Source organism: Tenrec ecaudatus, chromosome X, assembly GCF_050624435.1.
Source record: "Tenrec ecaudatus isolate mTenEca1 chromosome X, mTenEca1.hap1, whole genome shotgun sequence".
In the NCBI taxonomy this organism is placed as follows: domain Eukaryota; kingdom Metazoa; phylum Chordata; class Mammalia; order Afrosoricida; family Tenrecidae; genus Tenrec; species Tenrec ecaudatus.
This window is the reverse complement of record NC_134548.1, coordinates 163,403,420-163,428,473: the sequence shown is the minus strand read 5'-3', so window position 1 is coordinate 163,428,473 and position 25,054 is coordinate 163,403,420. Positions and strand designations below refer to the sequence as shown.

Below are 25,054 nucleotides of genomic sequence, written 5' to 3'. Positions count from 1 at the left end.
GTCTATCCTTTTAGTAGCTGCTTTCGTAACTGCTACGGCTGCCTCCACATGCTTTCTGCAGGCTTGGTGCTCAGAACCCATATTCAGAAAGCACTCGACAGCTTTTCCTTGAATGGTAGGGGCAGGGAGCCTATGTGAGCATCCTTTTAGGTCTGGCCTTCCGTTTTAAAGTTGGGGAGGTGAGTGGGACTACTACGCAAGCATGAGATTGGGAAAGAGGTACTTCTGTTTGGGCAAGGCTGTCCGCCAAATTATTTCCAAGTCTGCAACAAGATTTTCATAAAAATTTTATTTTGCATTTTTAAATAATTCAATGAATTGGCAGTATAGTTAATGCCTCTATGAGAGAAACCAATGCACCAGCTCAGCCAATATCATTTTTACAGAGACATTGTGTTGGAAAACAGCGAAACGACACTAAAATGTTTGTACACCAAGTGACTGTACTGAGAACAAAGCACCATTTGAAATGCAAAGCAACACAGGCAGATACTGATTTATACAGAGAAAGCGCATGAAACCAATTTTTTTCTTCAACTAGATAACATTTCATCAATTGCTTGATGTTGAAACAGTGACTCTGGTCTATACAGAACATTTGAGCTTACGAAAAATCTGACAAGACTAGCATGCGTGTTGAGAACATGGTCGGGTGAATCTGCCATGAGAATGAATATTGGAAACCTGGACGCAGGGAAAAGTGGCCCAGAAGACGGAATGGAGGATGCTCACACGGGGTTGGGGTGGGGGCATTTGAGGAATGATCAACTCATTTTGATGGCACCTGGAATGCCAACAGTAGGCAAAGTGATCTTCCACTGGGGAACAGGCCCTGTGAAGGAGCCAGGCCAGGCTGTTTCTGGTGGCTCTGCCCTCATACTGGGATTAGCGTTGGCGGCTCCCTCCAACTGCGAGAGCTCAATTCAGCTCTGACCTGGCTGCAGCAGAAGTGGCTGCCATCTTCTCGCCCATGCAGCATGACCTACGGTTTTCACTGGGAAACTTGGTTTGATTTCAACAGAGCCTGGTCTCTCACAAAGGCCAAGGGCATCCATGTTGTTGAGCCATCATACTAAGACAGAACTTTCCAAGAGGAGGGGAGTGCCCTTTCCAATCACTTCTAATAGAGCCATGGCCTCCTAAATAAAAAATGTTTTTCTAGAAGGGAGAGCTAAAATGCCATGAAGGATAGCAAGCCAGAGATGTCACACATGCAAATGTGTGCACAAGTGTGCGCACGTGCGTGCGAACACACACTCACACAGGTACACAACACCACATACAGCGTGTTCTATTTGCTCAGGTGTAGCTTACCACAATGCTCCAACAACATGGTGTTGGTGAGTACCCTCCCACAAAGCATATGATGACAATTAAAGTCTCATTTGTTTCTCTGCTAGTCAATAAATATTTTCCATGACACGTACATATACAATTTCTGGTTCAAATACGCATGAAAATGTCATCTTCTTTTCAAGTACAAGAGAAAGGTAATAGAGTCACATTCTCATTTACAACATGGTGGAATTAGATTTCTGGTTCTTATGTACAGGCTAATGGGAATGTTAGAAAATACTTCAAATGAGCACACGAGACTTTTGTGAATGTGCCTTTTAGATACATTGCCAACACACACACACACGCCACACACACACACACACGCCACACACGAGACCAGGCAGCAGATGACCCTGGCCACCTCTACAGGAATTTTGCAAGTCTCAGTCAAGGTTTTTACTGGAACGATAGGTGAAGTCGTTTGCTAAACTGCATTAAGTCTCAGAGGATATTATAAAAGTACCCCTCTGCCCCAATGACCTCTTTCTCACCGCATGGCAACATGGGGTATGGAAGAGTCCAATCAAATTGGACTGTTCTCCTTTGGAAACCCATTGATGTTTGCCCAGATTTCGTTCTTTGTCTATAACCTAGTCTAATGCAGATTTAGCAAAGATTCCAGAGTTTTCTACTTTAATAAGAGAGAAAGAGGGAGAGAGAGGAGAGAAAACATATCATTGCAATCAAAGTATTTCTTCTGCCAATTACAACATCCGTCTCCCCAGTGATAAAGGGGAAAAGAAAGGCAAACAGGAAGGGGGAAAAAGGTTAACTTAAAAAGAGAATCTTGACTGAAGCACTCAGAGATTTCTCGAACAGATGTGTGGTTCCTATTTTGAATGGTTGCAGAAACATCTGAAGGTGCTGATCATTGCCAGGCCTCCAATTCAAGTTCATGACAAATCCTGATACCAACACTGTCTGCAACCAGCTCATGTTCTCTGAAATTTTGGTTGCAAAGGTCAAAGCACTGCTCCACAAAGATATACAATTGGACAAATGGATTCAACGGACTCATATTTATACTGCCATGTAACAATGCAGTTAGTGTAGTGGTTTTATTATGCCACATGCCTCTCCAGGTGGCATGTTTTATGTTTTAAATCAGGACACATCTATTTTTTATTAATCTGTTATGTCTTAAAAGCATGAACAAGAATACAAGTCAGAAGATCACATTTAATTCAGCTATGCATTTGTTTAGAGAGAACACAAGTAGTAGGGAAGGGGGACAGAGAGAGCAAGAGCGCAACAAGTAACAACCACAGCCACAGCCACTGTTACCGCCACTAGGACAGAAAGGAAGCCCGTCTCCTTTTTGGAGGATCCTAAGGATATGTCACTCAACAGACCCAGTGCACAAAGGACCGGGGTGTCAGTGTCTTTTGATCCCCACATTGTTTCTGAGCATGAATGCTCTACTGGACTCCCTTTTGACATACTCATTTTATCTGAAGACAACAGCACATCAAGCAATCTTCAGAAGCGCTACTTCTGATGAAAATAGGAATCAAAACAGCAATTTGTAGCATTCAATAAATGTGAGAGACTCCATCTATTTCTCTTCCTAAAATATACAGAGTAGGATCATCCAGGAAGAAACCCATTTGAATAATTGTCTTGAGACAGAGTCAATCTCATTTGCCTTATTTGTGGGTGAACATGATTGAGTAGGGATGGTAGCTTTTAAATCAGGGATGTGTAGGATGATGTTGAGTATATTTCGAGCTCTTTCTAGTCTCAAAACCCAGTTTAATGCTAAGGGGACCTGAAGTCCCTGTGTGAGTATCAAGGAAACCCGATTCAGCTGTTGGTATTCTCCAGGAAGGACACATGTTGTAGGAATACTATGAAGGGAGACAAGACACCCCCAAGCCTGACATGATGTCAGGTTCAGAATGAATGACAGAGGCTGGAAAAAAGGCCAGGAAGAGAGGACAAGGCACAGATCTCTTCCAGAGCACTACCACTGAACTATGGACCCAGCCCTGGACACTGCACAAGAAAATGATGAAGGAAACACAGTGTTGCAGGGCAAGTTCTCCAGCCTTCCTAGTACAAACCTGCTATTGAGCACAGAAGAGCACAGGACCAGGAGAGTCCTCTGGGAATTGCTATTCGATCGTCAGGATGATTTATGAAACAGAGGTCTGATAAAAATGGGATGTGTGGATATAATGCAAACCTCATTCTTTTAGGGAAATAAACTGCAGCTTCTGCTTTCTTGTTAGTGCCTTTAGTTTTTTCTTCAAATTGGATAGAAGAGGGAGTTCTTTAGGTTTGGATGGTAGTTTCTGAATATTAATCATGTAATCGATATAGGAGAGATTCTGGTTTAAATTCAGCGCTAGGGCATTATTCGGATACTTCTAACTGAAAACACATGTCAGTGAATAAGCTGGACCCCTAATCACTGAAGTAAAAACCTTAGGAGCAACATTTAGGAGATGGGAGAATTACAGAAAATAATACTTAAGAAATTTTGGATTGTGTTATCCTTTATAGAGGACCTAATGGGACCTGACTACATAAAGGCTGCCATTAGAAGAGGCAATCATAAATAATTTATCCAAGTTCCACTTCAAAATTAGAAATACCACCTGGAAATGAAAGAAAAACCACTCAACTCCGCCTATGTTAAACCAAGTATGTGGGACTTTTAAAGAGACACTCATCTGTACTTTCAACTCCTCCTTATAAGCCAGGCCAAGATTCCAGGGCTTTACCATAAACTATCTACACACCTAGAAGACTCATGTTTCAAAGTGATGTGATCTTAGTCATTGATGGGTGTGTGTGGATGTGAATGGATATATGAAACACGAACCCTCTCTGACCAGCTGCATCCAGTAGTGTGTTGGAGCTAGCTTGCCCAGACTTACAGGAGCATATCTCTTCCCAACTGCTGGTTCAGTGATAGTACAGTAGATAACTTGAAGTCAGCCACGGTGGGGATGTTTACACCACGGCAAATGGCAAAATGCTACAAATCAGGCACTTCTGTTTTCAGAGAGCTGGTTGTTAAACATATACCAGCACACCACTGATTGCATCCCACATTGACCCCTCTCTTCCCAGCATCAAAGAAACTAGCCCTCCGTACCGGTAATGAGGGCACCAAGGCAACCTCTGGGGGGTTCACTTCCTGCCCAGTGTCTTGTCTTTCAGGTTTCTCTAGAACTATGGAAGGGTGCAAGCTTCTGGATGGCACCCGGCTATCCAATGCCACTCCCCTGGGCTCTAGTCTCTGACACTTCTGCTTGACAGTCCCATGTGTGGTGCAGGTCAAAAGCAAATATGTGTAAAGCACCTGAAAATCTTTAAGCTTTGAATATGAGTGCTGATTCCTCACTGCAAAGGCTGGCAAAGAGGACCTCACGCAGGAGAAGCAAGAGCTCCTCTGTTGAAAGCCCTCCCTAGGGCATTCTTCATATATCTCAGAGCTCGGGCCAGCAGAGGAGTGGACCTGGGTCTATGCTGCAGTGTCCTGCCAGAGGCTAGGGACAGGCTTCCTTTGCTTCCCTTGTTTCTCCTCAAAGCTGGCATAAACCGGAGAGCTACCAACACTGAAGTCACTGGTATGAAGAGTTTGAAATGTTGAAGGACTTTTATTGAACACCGTTAGTCTACGCTGCACAGTTACTGAAAGAGCAAAGCTCCAATCTGGTACAAGAATGAGGATTGTTATGGATCTGAAAAGCATCCTCATGCCCCACTCGGTGTGAGTCCTCTGAATGGTCTCACATCAAGTACCAAGAAGCAAGGATTACAGCCTGGCCTGAAGGGGCTTTTCCCACCCTCCACCTTCACTATAGCCACCCTTCCCACAATTCCATTTTCAATGTGATGCTCTTGGTAATGAAGTCGTCTAGATTTGTGAGGAGGAGAATGACAAGGGAATGAATGCTTTTTCTTGCCCGCAAAATAGCTGGTGGGAGGATGAATGTCTGAGACCAGCCTCAGATGAGCCTTCTGCCGGGGTGAAGCTGATTTCCAAGACACAGATGCCCTTCCGTTGTTGTAATTTGCTAACACCAAAGTGAAAAAGAATCAGTCTTTAATTATAAGAAGATGGCTGTGCGAGTCAAAAGGAGAAACAACAAGGACGACACCACCAGTGACACATTTAGTTTGCCAGTTGAGTAACAGAACACCGACAACTGGCTCAACATCTTCCCCAACAGAATTGAGTTTGGGGCCAAGGAGTCAACCCATTAATTTGATACTGGGTAGCGACAGCATCTCGCCACATACTCTCACAATGCTTCCCTTCGCAGGCAGATTCATTGCCTGACTGAGCAGTCCTCAGGGATCCAATTTGCTTCTCTCGCCCACCAACTCATGCAAGTGAACTTGATCATGTCCTTTGAGAAGTACATTGGGCTTCAGCCTCACAACTTATCAGATCGAGATTGCTTCTGCCAAGACATGAGGGGACAAAACCCTGCTCAGGGCTGCCGTGTTCAAATGACAATCCATCTATTTGCCACCTCAACAAAACACACCTTTGCCGACAATTTCTGAATTAGCAATGTGCTGATGAGGCTTTCAACCTCTTTCTTTCATTGTACGGAGACAAGGCAGCCCAACCTCACATCTTTAGAAAACGTAGCAACAGCTAACCTGCTTTTCCAATGGTGGCATCCAAATATAAAGCGACTAGGACCTTACAATGAAATGATTAAGCAAATAACAATTTATAGGCGGGCTAAAACATGCTTATGGCTAAACTCTACCCTGAGGACCACACTAGTAAACACTTTTCAAATTAATCCTACCTACCAAACTTGGACAGTAATGTGATAAAACCACCAAAAATACAAAAGGAATTAAAAATACAAAGACTAGTCAACATAACACAAAATTGTCACACTCTCTGCGGTTGGAGCTTGGTGACAAATGAAGGCATAGTGGTGGCTCTCCCTGGTCCACGCTGCAGGGCTGAGATTCCCTCCTTGTTTGTTCTTGCTTGGGTGAATGTTTACCATTACTCCCCACCCATTACCCTCCATCCCTATGCTTATTCCCAAGTGTTTGACCATGCTTCCTCTGCCAAGGACTAGGGAGATGAAAATCGACTTCCTTCAGAGGCAGCATCTTGCCCTGCCATCCACATGTCTCATATTCACAAACTGGGGCAAAAAAGAGCTGACCAAATATCTCCCTCCCTTGAGTTGCATACCAATGACACATATTGCCATTTGCAGTGTAATGAATAGAGTGCCTGGAAAATAGCAATGATCCTCCATCAGGAGCCTGAAAGGTGTCTGTCTCCTCAGGGAGAGAGTGATACATTCTCCTCCATGGTTAATTGGGTGTCAAGCTGCTTTTTTAAGTGGGTCTGCCAAATAATCAGGTGGTGATCGTGAGCTCAACTGTCAGATTTGATCATTGTGCTGCCGATTGAACACACACGTCACCCTCACACTCCAGGAGTGACATTGGGTAGTAGGATGACCTACCACCTCCCTACTGCATGCAAAGTCAATGTTAACAACTGGTTGAAACTAAACTAGAGCTACAAGCACAAGGTTTTATGCTTGTTTCCCAGGGAAACTGTGCCTAACACTTGATCGTCTAGTTTCTGGAGATTGATTTTCAAGAAGATTCTACTCCTGAGTAGAGTAGGAATAAAATGGTCTAGATTGGATTTACAAGTCAAACCCAGTGGACTTGACTGGATGGAATAGCCCGTAACATGGCCTGGTAAGCCATGGAAAAAAGAGAACTTGAGTCATTGCAAAAAACATCAGCTTAAGTATGATATGTGACACCCACAGCTGTGAAATCAATGACTTGGGTGTTCATAGTCGTCCAGGTTATTGTTTTCCTCATGTAAGAGGCTGAGACAGGATTCTCTTGGATTTAAGGTGTGTATGTGTGTCTGAAAAAGTAAAGCTCAACCACAATGGGTGCTGAGTTCTGTCACCTCAACAACATGGCTTCAGCCATTAGAGTATGCTTTCTACCACAAAGGGTCTTAAGCTCAAAGATGTCCAGAGCAGAGCTCAAGTATGACTCTTTTGCAATGGGGGAAACATTCAACCTTGACAAGGAGAGTGCAAGGTGACCAACCACTTGCTGTTCTAATAACAGACTTGCATGACTTGCTTTTAAAAAATCATACAAGTTTGTATCTTTAATGTGCATGTATCTGTTATTTACCTGGCCATGACTCAGTGAATAGAATTCAAGAACTCAGTAGGTTTAAAGGCTATGCGGAATTATATGCTGGCAGTTTATTACAATGAACTGACGTCTGGATAGTGTTTACTGCACATGGGTGATTCTTCTGGTGAGCTGGAACACCCAAGATGGTATTTACATTTTGATGTTTAGGGACCTCACGTGAAGGGAGGTGGCCCAGATTGGGTGGGGATGGATAATCACAAGGAATCGAGAGATCTCTACAAATTATATGACTGCTTCATAATCTTCAGTGTACTTTGCAAGTACCCAAGTTGCTCTACTACCCCTAAGGCTCTCTCTCTCTTTTTTAAAGGCTAGCTACTACTTAAAGAGTTAAGTGTTTTCTTTGGAATTTTAATGAAACTGTTTCATGCTAATAAAGAATTTCACAGAATCGGTGATTGTATTTCAGTCAAAAATGAATGAGCCAAAAAGGAAAGAAAGAAAAGAAAAAGTATAAAAGAAAAGCCATGTAAAAATATGGATAATAATTGGGGAAGTCCAGATTTTAAAACTGATAATAAATAAATTTTATATTATTACCTTGAAGCGGTGACAACTTGACTTTTGATTCCACAGATTTGAGCAAGATAAAAATGAATAAACCCTACCATGGTTGATTTGCAAAGGACAGAGAAGTGTGGATTCCTTGTGGCCCCTTTTCCGGACCACTCTGGTCTTCCATCTCTAACTGGAGGCTAACATGTTGGCTGCTAGGGCAGACATTCATTTCACTGCTCCTTAAACACAGAGCTTTGCACAGAGAGAATCCAAGACGAGGACTTAGGCTTCAAATCATGGAGTTCAAAACACAATGCCTTAGAAGTGTCTAAATCAATGGCACCATTCTTTCTCATTATTACAACTTTAGAAATGTGCAATCAGGAAGGGATGCTACCAAACAAGGCCTTGGTTGCATGGCATCGCATCTCCTTAAGAGTGGCATTGCTCTGCTGATTTGTTGTCTTAACACCTCACTATTGCTACAACCTCTCGCCACTGGGTTTTGGCATTGGAAACTCTCACCTGAAGATTGAGTCTGTGGAAAGCACAAAAGTTAAACAATGGATCCTAAAGTATGTTCTTTTCTGGACATGAGGGTATAGTTTGGGAATGAGCTATGGCTGAAAAATTTTAATCTGCGTAGGTCCTTTGTGTCTAAGTTGTCATAGATGTGTAAAACATTTTGTTTCATTTTCTCAGGAATGTGTTATCACAAGTGCTCTCCAGTCTTTGCTTTGGGTAGTGTGGACTGACACTGTAGGAACTGTGTCGTTCCATGAAGCACAGAAGGATGATGGGGTCTGAAGAAAGCTTATAAAATACTGGGTAACGACTCGGTAATAAGAAAACACAGGCTGCTCTCAAGTTGTAGTGTCCACGTACAATGACTTCTGTTTTTCACAGATAAAGAAGCACTAAAAACAAACATAATCAAAGAGAACTTTCCCAAATGAGTGAAGTTCCACCAGTCGGTACTGGTAGAGGTAGTGATGGGTGATGTGAGAAATGGAGCATACCCACTACAACAAGTGGGCGTCGATGCGCAGCCAACACAGTCCCTGACGAACGTAGCGGACAAGATTGGTCATGCTGCTGTGCTGGGTCAGAGGCCCCATCAACGTGTCCAGGTCACCAAAGAATTCTGAAAATAAGAGCAGATTTTGGTCAAGCCTTTGAATAATATGATAGAAATGTGTTCCATGTTGCCAAGTGGTCTTCACAGAACCACAGAAACACGTGAGCATTGGGAAAGCTATTTGTTTGCACTTCTGTTTATTCATTCATTTCATTCATCCATTGATTCAACAAACATTTATAGAGTTGCCTACTGAGGGACCAAAATTTCATTTGTATTTTAATCTGTCTTTAGCTACCAAAACTCAGCAGCCTGAATGATACTTATAGGTGCTATTATGATTAATAAAACATAAATTCATTTAAATCTCTTAGTTAATTCATAACCATTTAAAACATTTTATTGTATGAGAGAACTTCAAAAAGTTTGTGAAAAATGGAATTAAGAGAGAATGGAATATTTCTTTTTAAAAAATCATTTTATTGGGGGCTCGTACAACTCATCACAATCCATGAATCCATCCATTGTGTCAAGCACATTTGTACATTTGTTGCCATCATTTTCAAAACATTTGCTTTCTACTTGAGCCCTTGGTATCGGCTCCTCGTTTTTTTCCCCTTCCTCCCCCGTGAACCCTTGATAATTTATAAATTATTATTTTTCATTTCTTACACTGACTGATGTGTTCCTTCACCCACTTTTCTGTTTTCCATCCCCCTGGGAGGGGGTTAATGGTAGGTCATTGTGTTTGGTTTCCCCTTTCTCCCCCACTTTCTCCTTCTCCTTTCAATATTGGTCCTGAGGGGGTTTATCTGCCCTGGATTCCCTGTGTTTCCAGCTCTTATCTGTAACCATGTAAATGCTCTGGTCTAGCCAGATTTATAAGGTAGAATTGCGGTCATGATGGCGGTGGGGGCAAGCATTAAAGAACTAGAGGAAAGTTTTATGTTTCATCGGTGCTATACTGCACCCTGACTGACTCCTCTCTTCCTTGTGACCCTTCTGTAAAGGGATGTTTAATTGCATACAGATGGGCTTTGGGTCTCCACTATGCATTCCCCCGCATTCACAATGATATGAATTTTTTTGTTCTGGGTTTTGATGCCTGATACCTGATCTCATTGAAATCTCATGATCACATGAGTTGGTGTGCTTCTTCCATGTGGGCTTTGTTGCTTCTCAGCTAGATGGCTGCTTGTTTACCTTCAAGCCTTTAAGACCCCAGACACTATCTTTTGATAGCCGGGCACCATCAGTTTTCTCAACCACATTTGCTTATGCACCCACTTTTACTTCAGTTCTCGTGTTGGAAAGGTGAGCATTATGGAATACTAGGTTAATAGAAAAAAGTGTTATTGCATTGAGGGAGTACTTGAGTAGAGACTCAATGTCCATCTTCTACCTTAATACTAAGCCTATAAATATATGCACATAGATCTATTCCCCCATCATCATATATAAATATATTTACATATGTACATGCCCGTATTTAGACCTCTATAAATGCCCTTTGCCTCCTAGTGCTTTCCTGTATTTCCTTTTACTTTCCGCTTGTCCCACTATCATGTTCAGCCTTCTTTGGGTTTCAGTAATTCCTCTCAGTTACATTGCCCTTGATCAAGCCCTACGCCCTCCTTGCCATCGATGTTTTGATCACTTGTTGTTCGTTTGTCCCTGGGTTTGGTAACACCACTTCCTTTCCCCTGCATCCCCCTCTCTCATGTCCCCCCAGAACCATCATTCCCATTGTTTTCTCCTCCAGATTATTTATCCTACCTATATTATTTAGATAGACATGCAGAGACAATAATATGCACAAAACAAGACAGAGCAAGACAAAACAACAACAAAAAAGAAAAAAAACACAACCAATGCCAAAGGAATATTTTCACAAACTTTTTGAAGACCCCCTTATGTATTTTCTTGGACAATGGAATATAAAAAATACATTGCACTCTTGTGGAGGTTTTGTGGTGAGTGTTTGTATGTGTAATAAGCAAATATATATGTGCATAAGTAGATATTGTCATCAGGTGTTGTGGAATAAGTTCTGACTCATGGAGATCCTTTGTTCAAATAGAACAAAACACTGTCAGGTAGGTCCTTCATAATCTTCACAATTGTCTTTACGTTTGAGCCCATGATTGCAGCCAGTGTGTCAATCCATCTCACTGGGGGTCGTCTTCTTTTCCCCTGAGCCTCCATCTCACCAAGTAGTATGTTCAAAGCAGGTGAGACAAAGTTTCACCAGCCTCCTTTCTAAGGAGCAATCTAGGTGTATGTACTTTATTGAAGATAGATTTTTTTTTGTCTTTCTGACAGTCCATGGTACTTTCAATGTTCTTTGCCAGCACCATAATTCAAATGCACCAATATTTTTTTTGATATTGTTTATTCCATGTCCAACTTCCACATGCATATGGAATATCATGTCTTGGGTCAGGTACACCTTAGTTTTCAATGTGATAGCCCTGTGCTTCAACGTTTTAAAGAAGTCTTGTGCAGCAGGTTTGCCTCAGACAGTGCATCATTTGCTTTCTTCACTTCTGTTTACATTAGTGTTGACTGTGGATCCAAGTGAGGTGAAATCCTTGACAACTTCAATCTTTTCTGCCTTTATCTGGTTGTCTATAGGTCCAGCTGTGAGGAATTCTTTATATTGAGGTGTAATTAATACTGAAGGCTGAAGTCTTTGCTATTCACCAGTAATTGTTTTCTCACTTTCATTATAAATAGATGTTGTTAGGTTCTGCAGAGTTGCTTCCTACTCATAATGACCCTAGGTACAAGCAAGCAAAACACAGCTTGGTCCTGTGCCAAATCACAATTGTTATGATTGAGGCCATGGTCGCAGCTGCTGCATCAGTTCATCTCATTGAGGGCCTTCCTCTTTGCCACTGCCCCTATAATTGACCAAGCGTGATGACTTTCTCCAGAGACTGGTCTCTCCTGACAACATGTACAAAGTACACAAGAGGAAATCTCACCATTGTTGACTCTAAGGGGGCATCCTGGCTGTACTTTTTCAAGACAGATCTGTTTGGTTTTTGGCAGTCCACAGTATTTCAATATTTTCCTCCAGCACCACAATTCCAAGGCATCTGTTCTACTATGGCCTTCCTTATTCAGGGTTCAACCTTAGCATGCATATGTGGCAATTGAAAGTATCATGGTTTGGTCCAGGCACACCTTATTCCTCAAAGTTACAGCCTTGTTTTTCAAGGCTGTCAGCAGTTTTTCCCAATTTAATGCATTATTTGATCTCCTGACTGCTGCTTCCAGGAGTATTGATTATGGACGCAGGCAACACAAAATCCTTGACAACTTCATTCTTTCCTCCGTTTACCACGATCTATTGGTCTAGTTGTGAAGATTTTGATCTTTTTGACATTGAGTTGTGATCTCTTCTGAGGGCTGACATCTTTGATCTTCATCAGCAAGTGCTTTAAGCACTCCCCACTTTCAGCAAGCAAGGTCGTGTCATCTGCATATTGCAGACTGTGAACATCCTTTACCCAATCCTGATACCCATTCTTCTTCACACAACCCCAGCTTCTTTGATGATTTGCTCAGCATATAGATTGAATAAGTATGGTGAGAGGATATAACCCTGACACTTGCTTTCCCTGATCATAAGCCATGCAGTGCACCCTTGTTCTGTTCACACACTGCCTCTTAATCCATGTACGAATGCCACATGAGCACTTCCCTGGGATTTCCAGTCTTCTCAAGTTTCATCATAGTTTTGTATAGTCCACAGAGTCGAACGTCTTAGCACAGTCACTAAAACAAGCAAGCATCTCCAGGCTTTTCTGCTTTCTGCCAAGGTACATCTGAGGTTAGTAATGATATCGCTATGTATGTATGAATAAATATATGTTGCTTTGGTTAGGTGCTATCAGGCTGGTTCCCATTCATAGCGACCATCTACACAACAGAAGGAGTCTCTGCCCAGTTCTCACACCATCCTCATTTAATTCTTATGGTTCAGTCCTTTGCTGCAGTCATTGTGTCAGTCCATCTTGTAGACACACACATATAAAGCTGGAGTGTTCTTTGTTGATGCCAACAGAGGAGGCTGACTCCGCCATGAGGAAATCATGCTTGTGCTGGCTTGGGATGTGGAAGCTGGTGGGGGAAATTACAGATTGCCCTGCAGTGGTGTGAATGCTCTCTTGTCTTTTTGGAAAATTTTCCATGCCTAGGTTACATGGACTTGATTGTGCCACAGATGGTATTTCACTGAAAAAATACAGTGGTTCTTCATGTTCTGCAAAACACATGGGCCTGTTCTCTAAGTATCCACTTCATTTGAGTATGTGATACTTCTTAAGCTGTGTTACGCAATAAAAAATAATTTCTGCTGATAAAGGATTAAATGATTCTTGGCATCTACTGTGTTTCCTGATTTAATTCAATAGTAGGGAAATGTTAAAGGACGTAGTCATTGTTTAATGAATGGGAGCCTCCTGCAAGCCAGGATATCCTCTACACAGTGTTCTCTGTGGCATCCTTAGCTATGTCTTAACAATGGTTTCAAGTAAGCAGTATAAGCAGTTAGGGTGAGAGAGTGTGAGCATTCTCGATCCAATAGCCACACCGTATGCAGTGTCTTTTGCAGTTCTGTGGCATGGGATGGTGGAGGCACAGACATCTTATACGTTGAGATACAACCTCATCCACCTTCATGGCATCACCGAGTGGGCAAGGTTCAGATACAAGGTGGTCTCTGGTGGCATGCAGAAAGGAAGCTCCTAGTTTCCCATTTCTATATGGACAAGACAGATAGGAGGAAAATCCTCAAATGTAAGCAGATCAGAAATGAGAAGCATGTGAAACTTCAGAATATTCCAAACTAGGTCCTCTCCCAAGTCTAGGGAAAAGCTGCATGGCAGCATTAGCAGGCATATTTTCTCTCCACTAGTGGAATGACAGAGTCGTTTGGGTTCTGTATTCAATACCGACACACCATCTCACCCTAACATTGGCAAGGCTACTGCACTGTTTTTCAAAGGATCTTTAGTTGATTTAGAAGGGATGGCTTGAACAGATCTTGAAAATGGATGTAATTCTGAAGGGAATCCATAAATATTGAATCACCTTCTTTGAGTTACCCACAATAAAATGAGCCAGGAAAAGGGTGGAGGCAGACAAGCTCAGCAGGTCTTCCAGAACCCTTGGGTGAGCCTCATTCTCTGGGCCAGTTTTTCTGTAAATTTCCAGATACCTAGAAAAGACTTGCCCATTACTTAGGTCACTGATGGTCTCTGAGGACCCATGATTGACTTTGTTCTCTAGATATGCATTGTAATCAAATGGTTAAGAGTTCAGATTCTAGAAATCTAGATTCAATTCCTATTCCCCACATTAAAGAGCTGTGAAATTGGGGGAGTTTATTGCCCTCACTAAGCTTCATCTATAAAGTTGAGGTAAATTCAACAATAAATGATAAAGGAAATAGTGCATATACCTGGCATATATCAGGGGTTTGGATGCTATCGACGATTGTACAAATGAATGCATAGACAGATGCAACTTATACATGCAAATAACTTTGAGTCAGTGTGAGTTTAGAGCTGGATTGTGAATCAAAGTCCCATGGTACGGAGAGTGCTTTCATAGCCACAGAGAGCATGAGCTAGAGTTACCAGTTGCTATTGACTTAAGCCCAACGCATGGTGCCTCCATGGGGGTCTGAGTGCTCCATGGGCTTTTTAAAGGCTGGTGTTTTAGCAGTATAATGTCAGGCCTTTCTTTCAAGTTGCCTCTGGGCAGACTCGAACCTCCACCCCCTTCTTAGGTGAGCAGTCACCCAGGGACTCCTGAATTATATAGATACACTATGAGTGAAGAATGCTTCTTAGAAGCAAGATGATGAAACTTTGGGCATGTTGTCAGGAAAGACCAGTTTGGGGGAAGTCTATCATGCGTGGTACGGTGGCGGGGCAGCGACAAAGAGGAAGGTCCTCAAGTAGACGGACTGATAGCATGGATGCCACAATGGGCTCAAGCGCAGGAACCATGGTGAGGCTGGGGCAGGACCAGGCAGGGTTTTGTTCTGTTGTGCACAGGGTCACTATGGGTCGGAGCCCACTCCATGGCACCTAACAACAACAACATGGGATGAGGAAAGAGAGGAGACATGTGTAGGGTGTCTGTAATATTGTCTACTAGGTACTTTATGTGTATTATTTCATCAACCCATCTCTCTAATCCTGGGTGAGTTTTATCATCATCATCATTACAAGTGCTATATGGATGAGAGCTAGGTGGTGGCCAAAAGAGTGTAAGATTGTCCATGGCTGGGAGATAAACTAAGCTCGAGGCCCAGGGAGCCCCACCCCCCACCTCCGAATCCCTCCCACCCCCCAACACACATAGGAAGGAGCACTCATTGGGATGTCCACCTGTATCTATGAGGCCAGCAGGTCCAACCGGATTCCTGGAAAGCCTCTGACTGCTTAGGTCCTGGCCCTCTCCCTGTAGCCCCTGTAGTGTGTAGGTTGCTATTGCCTCCTCCTGTGTCTGATCAGACAAATCCACTCTTCCCAGCTGCTGGGAGCTTGATTCTGAAAACCCCCTGTCTGTTGCCACCTTTAATGAAGTGGTGTAGTCTGTGAGTTGTGAGTCTGAATTCGCCAAGCCGGGTGAATGGCTGGAGCAAATGCACTGTGTATTTCTTTGTCCCATCTTCTACAGGACAGTGAGGCGCTGTCCTGTAGAAGAGGCAGGGCTTGTCTCTGTATTTCTTTCGTAGCAAAATCTCACGTATTGCCTTGATGAGGGCTCTGACCCCAGCTGTCAGAGTGAGGAACACTAGCGGAGCTTTGGCCCTTGATTCCCAATTGGCTCTCTAGAGCGGATGTTTCCAGTGAAGATAGAATCCTGAGTCCAACCTCATCTCTCGAAAGAGATGCGATTAAAGTTGACATCAGAAGGCAACAGGATCTTAATTAGTTTGCAAACCGTTCCTTGTCTCTTTGACTCTGTCTGCATTGATCTTCATTCTTGAGTGGAATACCGAACTAGTTATCTGCCAACACATCACCCTTCAGATCCGTTTCAGCACTACCAGAGAACAAAATCCAAGAATTTTCACTCTCAGCAAAAATGGGTCACTGTGTCAGCCTAAAGCTAACTCCCCCTTCCCTCATCTAAGCCCGGGCCATCAGAGAGACAGACAAGGCCACCACTGAGAGTCAAGTTCTTCAAAGCACAACTGACTCCATGGTGCTCTAAGAAAGAGGAGTCGAGTGGGTGAGCATACCTTTGTTCTCGCGTGTCAGCTTATCAGCCATATCCCAGTGTTCGTAGCCTCTTAGCACATTGCTAGTGATGTTGACATGGCTGGCAGCCATGTGGTGAATGCGCTGGGGAATGGTGACTGGGCCGTTGTTACAGTTACCCATCGCGTTGATGGGAGAGATGTTGTTGACGGAAACTGGCGATGGAGTGTTCCTGCGGGAACGGAAAGAAAGGGGCCTAGTTAGGCTGGTGGCAAAGAGCCACAGCTGGGTTCGACCTCCCCTCGCCATGTTGGTGGCATCTCAGTAGAAAAGGTGAGCATGGTGTACAGACAGACATGAAGCCCCAGTAGAGCGAGGCTTGTTCCCACACCTCCCTGACTCTTCTTGGAGGGGAACATACTAGAACTTTCATCAACACCATAGCATTCTTTGGAGGCCCTGGGAGAGAGAGAGCAAGCTGATTTCCACGCCACATCTTCTTTATTCGACCAACACACACACACCTCCCTGGCCAATCTGTAGAGTGAGGCCCCTTCTCTTTTCTTTGGAAGAAAAACCTGGTAATCTACTTAGAAAACAGCCACTGAAAACCCCCAGTTCGACTCTGACCCACTTGGAATTGCCCTGAGTCAGAATTGATGCCCAGGCAGTGAGTGTGGCTTTGTTTCCCCTCTCTCTCCTTTCCCAACATTCAACACCACCCTTGATATCCCCGGATGCTCCTTTGGGAAATGCTAGCAATGGGTTTGGTGAATCTTTCTCTGGTGTGAAGTCTACCATTAAGTAGCTGGAAAAAACCACGCGATGGTTTAGAGCAGAGGTGTCAAACTGGTGGCCCCCGAGGTCATTTTTTGTGGCCCACGAGGCTCTGAAATAAAATGTAATGAGGGAATTGTGTACAGTATTGCCTCCATCTCCCCAAGCACTATTTTCTTCATAACCATTTTTTCTATTTTCATTTTATTTCAGAGCATTGTGGGCCACAAAAAATGACCTTGGGGGCTGCCAGTTTGACACCCTTGGTTTAGAGAAACAAACAGCTCAGTGTGAGCTCTACCCACTCCCAGAGTGGCAGCTTCTAATCGAGAACAGTCAACGGGCCCAGCATAGTCTCTTCACAGCATATTTGGTGCACGCCACTAAGCCAGTGTGCTCCAAGGCACTGCAGTCAGCAAAGTGAAAGCCTTCCAAAACTCCCAAGGAGCAACTGCCTTAGCTAAGGAGTCCAGGGTACAACAGTGTCCACTAATGACAAAGCAGCCAGGAATGGGCCCCTTTGCTGGGGCATGTTGAAAGTGCTATTCTTCAGTCTTTTTCTCTAGTGGTGGTCATTAGCGTTGAAATGTCAATTCATGGAAAGAAAGGATTATGTTCTCCTTTGTAATCCCCAGAGAGCGGTCACATGCCACATATGCTAACAGTTGGCCCTGGGGTGCTGTGAAGGGAGTCCTGGGACCCCCAGGATGGATTTCATCCTGATTGCATCCTGTTCCCTCAATGGGCCTGACAGGCTTCTACTCAAAGAAAGGGTTAGAGCCAAGGAGTTCAATGATGTTCAGAAACTCGAGGAACAGCGAGTGCCTTCTCTTGACCACTTAAATCTTGACAATCCCTTTTTCGTTTAGAACACTGAAGCCTTATTGACGGGGCTACAATGTAAATCACTAGGCCCAGTCCTTTCCCATTAAAGGCAAAACAAATCCCAAACACTGTTGAGTTGACCCTCAACTGGGTTTCTGAGACTCTATCTTTAAGGGACCAGACAGCTCAACCTTTTAGCTGGTGGCTTTAAACCACCAACCCAATGACTAACACATAGTGACCCTGGGGCTCGTTCTTTATCATTGAAAGCCCAAACCCAATGCCATGGAGTTAACTCTGACTCCTAGTGACCATCGTTAAGGTTTCTGAGGCTATCTAAATCTTTGCGAGAGTGGGCAGCTTCACCTTTCTCCTTCAGAGCAGTTGCTGGGTTTGAACCCCTGAACTTGTGAATAGCTTATCTGACAAATGCCAGAGAAACACACGCAGAGACAGGAAATGCCTCCTTTAGACTTCCTCAGAACTTCCTGACTCCACACCACAGCTTCTAGCCCTACCTATCCCTGCTAGCATATTTGACTGCCGCTGAGTCCAACAGACAGCCTCAGAGCGACTGGTGGAGCTGAACTGCCAACTACATAGTTAGCAGCCCAGATACTTGACCCACAGTGCCACCAGGGCCCCTTCCCAAACACTCACTAACTGCCATACAGCCAGTGCCAACTCATGGCAACCCTGTAGCACAAAGGCTTCAAAATCAGGCCACGGGAGGCTGTGATTCCATTGCGCCTCAGAGGTGCACATTTTAGGTCAGGCTATTTTAGTATTAATATAAAAATCATCATGAAGGCGCAGATAATTGGCTGACTAAGTGCCTTCACACGTTCAGAACTATTATGCCTTAGGTTTTATTAAACAGCACTTACCATATATCAATGAATATTTCATTGGTCTTTCATTACGGAGTGAATCATTGAAAACCCACTGCAGTGGGGGTTAACTGGGCTCGGCCTCCCTCAAACGGCACGGTCTGGCCATCTCATTAGCGGACATGTTTTATGGCCATCGTCTGGCTGAAAGATCAAACAGCCAGAGTATTTGGTGTGGCATCATTTTGTAACTTCGCTGGCTGGCCGGGAGCTGACGCATGCCTGCACCCCAAAGCAGCCTCCACACCTAAGTTGTCAATGCCAAATATTTGGGCTCTGTTCAGTCCCTCGTTTTCAGGGGGAAACACACAAAACAGCCATTTTCGTGAGATACTTACTTGGCATTGCCGACCCATGGAGATGGTATCTGAGCAACTTTGGAAGCATTTTGCTAAAAGAGAGGGAGAGAGAGGGAAATAAGGACATCTAATTTGCGATTTATTAATTCGGAAACAGATGGAAGTGTGATTCGAGCACATTAATATTGATTGCAGCGTTTCCGGAGGCCTCCTGTTCCGTTCGCAGCGCCGGGATGGATGTGTACGTCAGCACGCCCCGACACACTCGAGGAAAATAGCTGGTTAGGATAATGAGTGGGCTGCAATCAGGACCATGAAAGTCACTTGATGAAAGATCTTATCTGCGAACAGGCCCAGAGAAATCAGACTCGGTTCTCCAAGAAGTGGTTTAATTATCCCTCATCTGAAATTTATGCTGCAAAACAAGCTCTTCAGAGCACAGGAAAGCTTTTCACCTTCGTGCAAGTTGCAAACTTTTTTTCTGGGATGGGGGTCAGGGCAAGGGTGTTAAGTGGGAGTTAGTCCTTTCCTAACTCTGAGTGGGCTGGGCTGAATCAAAACTCAGTGCCATGAGAGCCAATGGTAGCAGAAACTCACAGGGCAGTTCTACCCTGGCCTAGAGGGTCGCTATGACCACAGGACCGGGAGGGGCTAATACTGGCCTTCCCAGGTTGAGGGGTGCAGTTGCTTTCTCGTGTGAATAAGGTTTCTCTGGTTTGAACCAACTCAATGGCACTTAACAAGAACGACAACAGATTGGGGTTGCCGTACCTGTGCCCCAGTGTCTGATTCGGGCCATGTCACTTAGCAAGCTTCTGTACCAGCTTGTGCTTCTCATGCCCCGCCTCTTGACTTCTAGCCAGCCACTTAGCAAACGGGGTGAGGGATGTGTGCTCCTGCAGAGGCTCCCAGCATCCCCCAGTGCGTGAGCTCCAGACAGTGACCACAAGTCCAGCAACCTCTTAGCACCTGGGAGCTTGTTAGAAATGCAAATGCCCAGGCCCCAACCCAGACCCACCAACTTGGACTGTCTGGGAGGAGCCCAGCTTTGTTTTCATGAACCGTCCAGTGTGAGAAGGACCTTGCTGGAGCAGAAGCAGGGTGCGAACATGCGAAGGGAAGGTCAGCTTTTGTATTTAGACCCCTTGGTCGCTTTTGGTTCATTCCATATCGTTGTGGGACCTCTCTCTCGAGATTCTCCCCCGGTGCCTAACCACGGTGTCCTCCACCCACCTCTGGTCCTGGGTGAGGATGTTTGATGGAAGCTCATAATTTCAATCATTTCAAACAGCTGTTTTGCCTCAATTTAGTTACGAGGACTCATGCATTTTCTTTTTTTTGGGAGGGGGGTCCTTTCTTTGCAATAGAAGACGCATTGAACTTCCCCAAGTCTGAGTCATAGCCAGTGTTTGGGGAAAGCAACAGCAGCAGTCCCATGAACCCTTAAGCCACAATGCCTGGGACCAGCCAAGCAGCAGGCTGGGGCTCGCAAGCACTAGCTAGGCTGGTTCTTTGCTGCCTTCAGCATTGCATGGTTGGCTATCGGTTTTGGCTTGCACAGATTGGTTTAAGGAATGATGGATTACCTTTGATCAAGGAAGTTATGATAAAGTACAACTAACTACTGCACGCTAAACAACACACACACACACACACACACACACACACACACTGCCAATGGCCTTCCAGGGGTAAAGATGTCTTCCTCGAGACACATGGTGGCTCCAGTGATCCCTCTTGGTTTAACAGGAAGAAGCCTGGTCCCACACACAACGGCTAAGCCCACGTGGAGTACACGGGGCAGGGCAAGATGAAACACAAAGCCCTGGGCTGTCTGTACTCTAGAAGTTGCCTGGGGCCATTGGTTCAGTGTGAAAAAAAATAACCAGGGAAGCCGGCTATTGCTTCATCTGATTCCAGAGAACCAAATAGAATAAGTAGGCTCTCGGCTGAGTGCTAAAGGGCAAGATGGGAGGGCCAGCCTTTGGCAACAATAATGCCTTCGTCAATTGGCCCTTTTTAAAAATTGCTGTAAAAAACGCCTTTGCCATTTTTATGTGTCCAACTCTGAGACTTTGTGTTCGCCATGTTGAATCATCACCAAGATACATTTCCCAAACTCCCTCTCATTCTGAACAGCAACTCAGTGCCTCTTAAGCAATGACTCAGCTCCCTCTGCCTCGCCCTTGGTCACTCCTAAGAAGCTTTGACCCCTGCATTTGGTCGAGTGACATTTCACAACTTGTCTAGTATGTCCAAGTAATGGTTTGATTTCCCTTCCACCTCTCAAGTCCACAAATTCAGGATTACCTTAAAGTACTCCATCAGTGACCGAGAGTATTTCATAGCATGGTCCTTCTTCAGTTTGAACATTCTCAAGTAGAGCAGCGACAGGCAGCGATAGCTGTGGAGTGCAGGAAGGGCTGGCATTACTACAGTGAAGAATGCCACCTGGCAACTACCCAACATGCTGACACCTGCGTGCGCCTCCTTGGAAGAGGTGGATTCAGATCCTTTAATAGTTTAATGGAAACCACAAATATGGGGTTAGGGTAAGCAACTTAAGATGAGCTGGTAAAAAAAAAAAAAAAAGATGAGCTGGTGTTTTCAAATCCTTCTGCCACATCCCATGTTTCCTTGGGGCCTCCGTGGGACTCACCACAATACTGCCAGCTTTTTGTCGCCATCTGAAGCCAAGGGGCTGGCAAAGTTTTTCAGCCTCATTGCATACCTGTGAGGAGGAAGCAAGAGAGAAAATAGAGAGTTAGTGTCCTTCAGAAATTCCCAAAGCCATTTGCATTTGGATTGCTGGAAGAGGTAGCCCCAAACTTGCTGTGGGTAGGAAGGCTGGCTACCAGCAAGTGGCCAAAAGCTTTCCCGAAAATCGTGATCAAAGCCCTGCCACCTGGTGACTTGGTTCTGGGACGATGCTGTGGGATTATTCTGTGTGTGCATCAATGCTGGCTAAATACTCTTTCTAATCTCTCCCTAAGCAACTTTGCTCATTTTCAGTAAGTGGTAAACAGAAATGTCAGTCTCAGTTCGGTTTATGACAGATGAGGTAAATCATATACAGCGCTGCTTTACGCGAGGAAGGGGAGACATCAATCAACCAGTTAAAAGGTCTGTTCTAATTGGCTCTGGTTTCAGACACATTCCTATAGAAAGTGCTGTGGTTCTCTTAAAAGGAAGGGCGATTTCACAGTGCTTTAAGGCCAAGCACCCTTAATTTATAGTGCTTATATATTTTGTCTTTCCATTCCCTTTGTTACTGTTCCACCCTGGGGGGATAAAAGGTTCAGTATTCCCCCCTTTTCCTTCCTTCTAACTGAGCACATTCCATTGTGGGCATTTAGGCTCTTGAAAATCAATTTATTGCATAAGATCATTGTCTGAGCTTTAATGCAATTTCACAGGTTCTTGCAGGAGAATAAGTAACGGGATTCAGTGTTGCATAAGGAAGCCAGACGTGTGCAGGCGGTGGAGAGCCGAGGAACCTACTCCCTTCCAGCAGCCCCTCCTCCAGTGGCCATCCAAGACACCCCTCCCCCCGCCCCGCATTCTCCTTAGGACACCAGTTCTGTGGCCTGAACATGTTCAAACAAAAGAACTGGTGCCCTTGCCGTGAGTCCCTTCTGTTGTTGCAATGTCAGGCCAAGGGGGGTTATGATGTAATAAATCTAACTTTCTTTGACATCTGGATCACTGGGATGACTTCTCATTGTGATGACCCGCTTGTTTTCACAAGTACACTTTCTACTGGAGATTCCCCAGGCTCACGGAAAAACTATAATTACTTGAACAAAGAAAAGGGCGCTCTCTCTCTAGCCGACACTTTGGGGGGCGAGTAATAAAACTCTCTTCAGCATAATATTGCACTACTAAAAACTATGTTCCCATTACAATCATCCTCTAATTGCTGCCGCCTTCACTGTGACTTGCTAGTGCAGTTTCCAATGCTTAAATGGACCAGAAGACCTAGTAGTGTTCCCTTGTTTTATTCACAAGGGAAATTTCCCTCGTTACAAAGGATACACTGCACAGAAAATTAAAAAAAAAAAGTAGAGAGGACAAGCACGCAGTAAATGCACGTAAAACTGGGACCATCTGCTTGAGGTCAGCAGATGTCTCTCCGGCCAGGGCCGGCTTGTGGTGCTGTACTTGTGATCCAAGATGGCACCCTTTCGGGAGAGGGTGGGAAGGGGAGACTGAGACTCCTCTACCTTATTAGGGCAAGGGAGCAAAGATGGAGGTTGGAATAGAGCATGTGTGGAGCTCTTGACATCTCAGGACTACCTTTCCTACCTGCATGAGGTCAGAGGATCATCTCCTCATCCATGCTCCTGGCTGGTTCCTGATGTTGTGCACCAGTTACCGAAGGAGACTGGGACCCCTCTGTCTAAGTCCCAACCACTGCCTGGGGATCTACCATTGCTACCAAGCCCAACCTTAAAAAATATGGACTGTAAGGTGCATGGCCATAGATCTTTCTTTGACGTCTACAATGCCCTTGCGGTACTTCTACGGGGAGGAAATGGCATGTGATGAAAAGGAAATTAGGCTGAGAAAAGAAGTTTTGTATTATTTTTCCTGTTAGGGGAAAACAAGTGTTGTTTAATGGCAACAAATGCATTCAGAACATTTTCTTCATAAAATTAAATTGGGGTTTTGCTTTTGTATTCTGAAGAGTATGTATATATTTCACAAAATTAAATTTACAAGAGTGTAGAGAGAGAGCATGCGCGTGCAGAGAACACCCGTAATCTTAAACAGTGGCTCCGCGAAAAAGTTCTGAAGATCTGGTTCCTTAAAGATGACACCGAAGAGAAACCCCTTGGGGCAGTTCTACTCCATAGTACAAGGATGAATTTAATGGCAACTGGTCTGGTGTTTGGGTTCTGGTAACTGGGATCTCATTTTCTCTCCAGGTAAGTGTATACACACGTTTCTCATGGCCGTACTTGCAGCAAATTCTGCAGTTCTCTTTACGCTAACATTATATCACAGATTGCCACGGGGTCACAGAGTCTTCATGACTGTTGCATTTTAATGGCTGCCAAGGACTCGGCTGCATCTTCTGTTGTATGAAGAATTACTCTTCTATTATTATTTGACTGCCTGCTAATTGCTTGCTCCCGTATATCATGCTGATGCTGACAGGAAACAGATAGCTTGTTCTATTTTTTCACTTCCCTCACTACAGGAAATTCACATTTCGCTATGTGCAATTACTGGTTTAAAAGCCAGAAATGTGGATTTGTATGGCTTTTTCTACAAAATGTCAAACAACTTTCATCTTACAATGATCACTTTATACCCGTCAGCCTCTGAGGAGAGGCCTAGTGCCCTCATCCTTTTGTTTGTTTGCTAACTCTGTACTTTATCATTTACATATCTTCTTAATAATAAAAAAGGGTCTATGTTCCATTGGCATTTCAGGATGATTAGAGAGGATGGATGTTCTCCCGGGTGGTTCATTAATGTTTTCCTTCAATTTTGAGTCCTGATTACTTTTGCCCGGCTATTTCATCTTTCATCTTCATCTTTGAAAATTGCAGGTCAGCTTGAATAGACAGTGGAAAACCAATCTCGCCTTAAGAGATACGGAAGGTTGCAAGTAGGAAGTCGGGGAGGGAGGCTTTGGCCACTCCCCTGGGACTCACTTCTCAGAGTAGCACTCATCAAAAGCTGGGAGATTGGTCTGGAAGCTAAGGTTGGGGTTTCCGTGGTCGAGATCCTTCCTTTGGGGGCTTTAGCAGACTCTTCTGATCCTGTGTGAATTTAGCTTTACAGTTTTGTCTTGGTTATGCTCACCTAGTTCTTTTGAATTCTTTTAAAGTGGAAAAAAAGAAAGAAAAACAACACAAACTAAACTTGCCCCAATGCCTATCTGCTTGTTTCAGTATTTGGCAGCTATAGATTCGTAAGAGT

General features: G+C 44.2%; 1 protein-coding gene across 8 annotated transcripts in view; it reads right to left on the bottom strand.

Annotated features, from left to right (window-relative positions):
* Window positions 1-303: 303 nt before the first annotated feature.
* Window positions 304-25,054, bottom strand: part of AFF2 (ALF transcription elongation factor 2) — a 599,454-nt gene continuing 574,703 nt past the window's right edge. For all 8 annotated transcript variants that reach the window (XM_075539353.1, XM_075539355.1, XM_075539357.1 and 5 more), the window contains 5 exons: window positions 21,783-21,854; window positions 21,434-21,527; window positions 19,163-19,215; window positions 16,374-16,564; window positions 304-9,172 (listed from right to left, as the gene is read on the bottom strand). In XM_075539353.1, coding sequence (XP_075395468.1) covers window positions 9,051-9,172; window positions 16,374-16,564; window positions 19,163-19,215; window positions 21,434-21,527; window positions 21,783-21,854 — 532 coding nt within the window. In that variant the 3' untranslated portion in view covers window positions 304-9,050. The remainder of the gene's footprint in view (window positions 9,173-16,373; window positions 16,565-19,162; window positions 19,216-21,433; window positions 21,528-21,782; window positions 21,855-25,054) is intronic.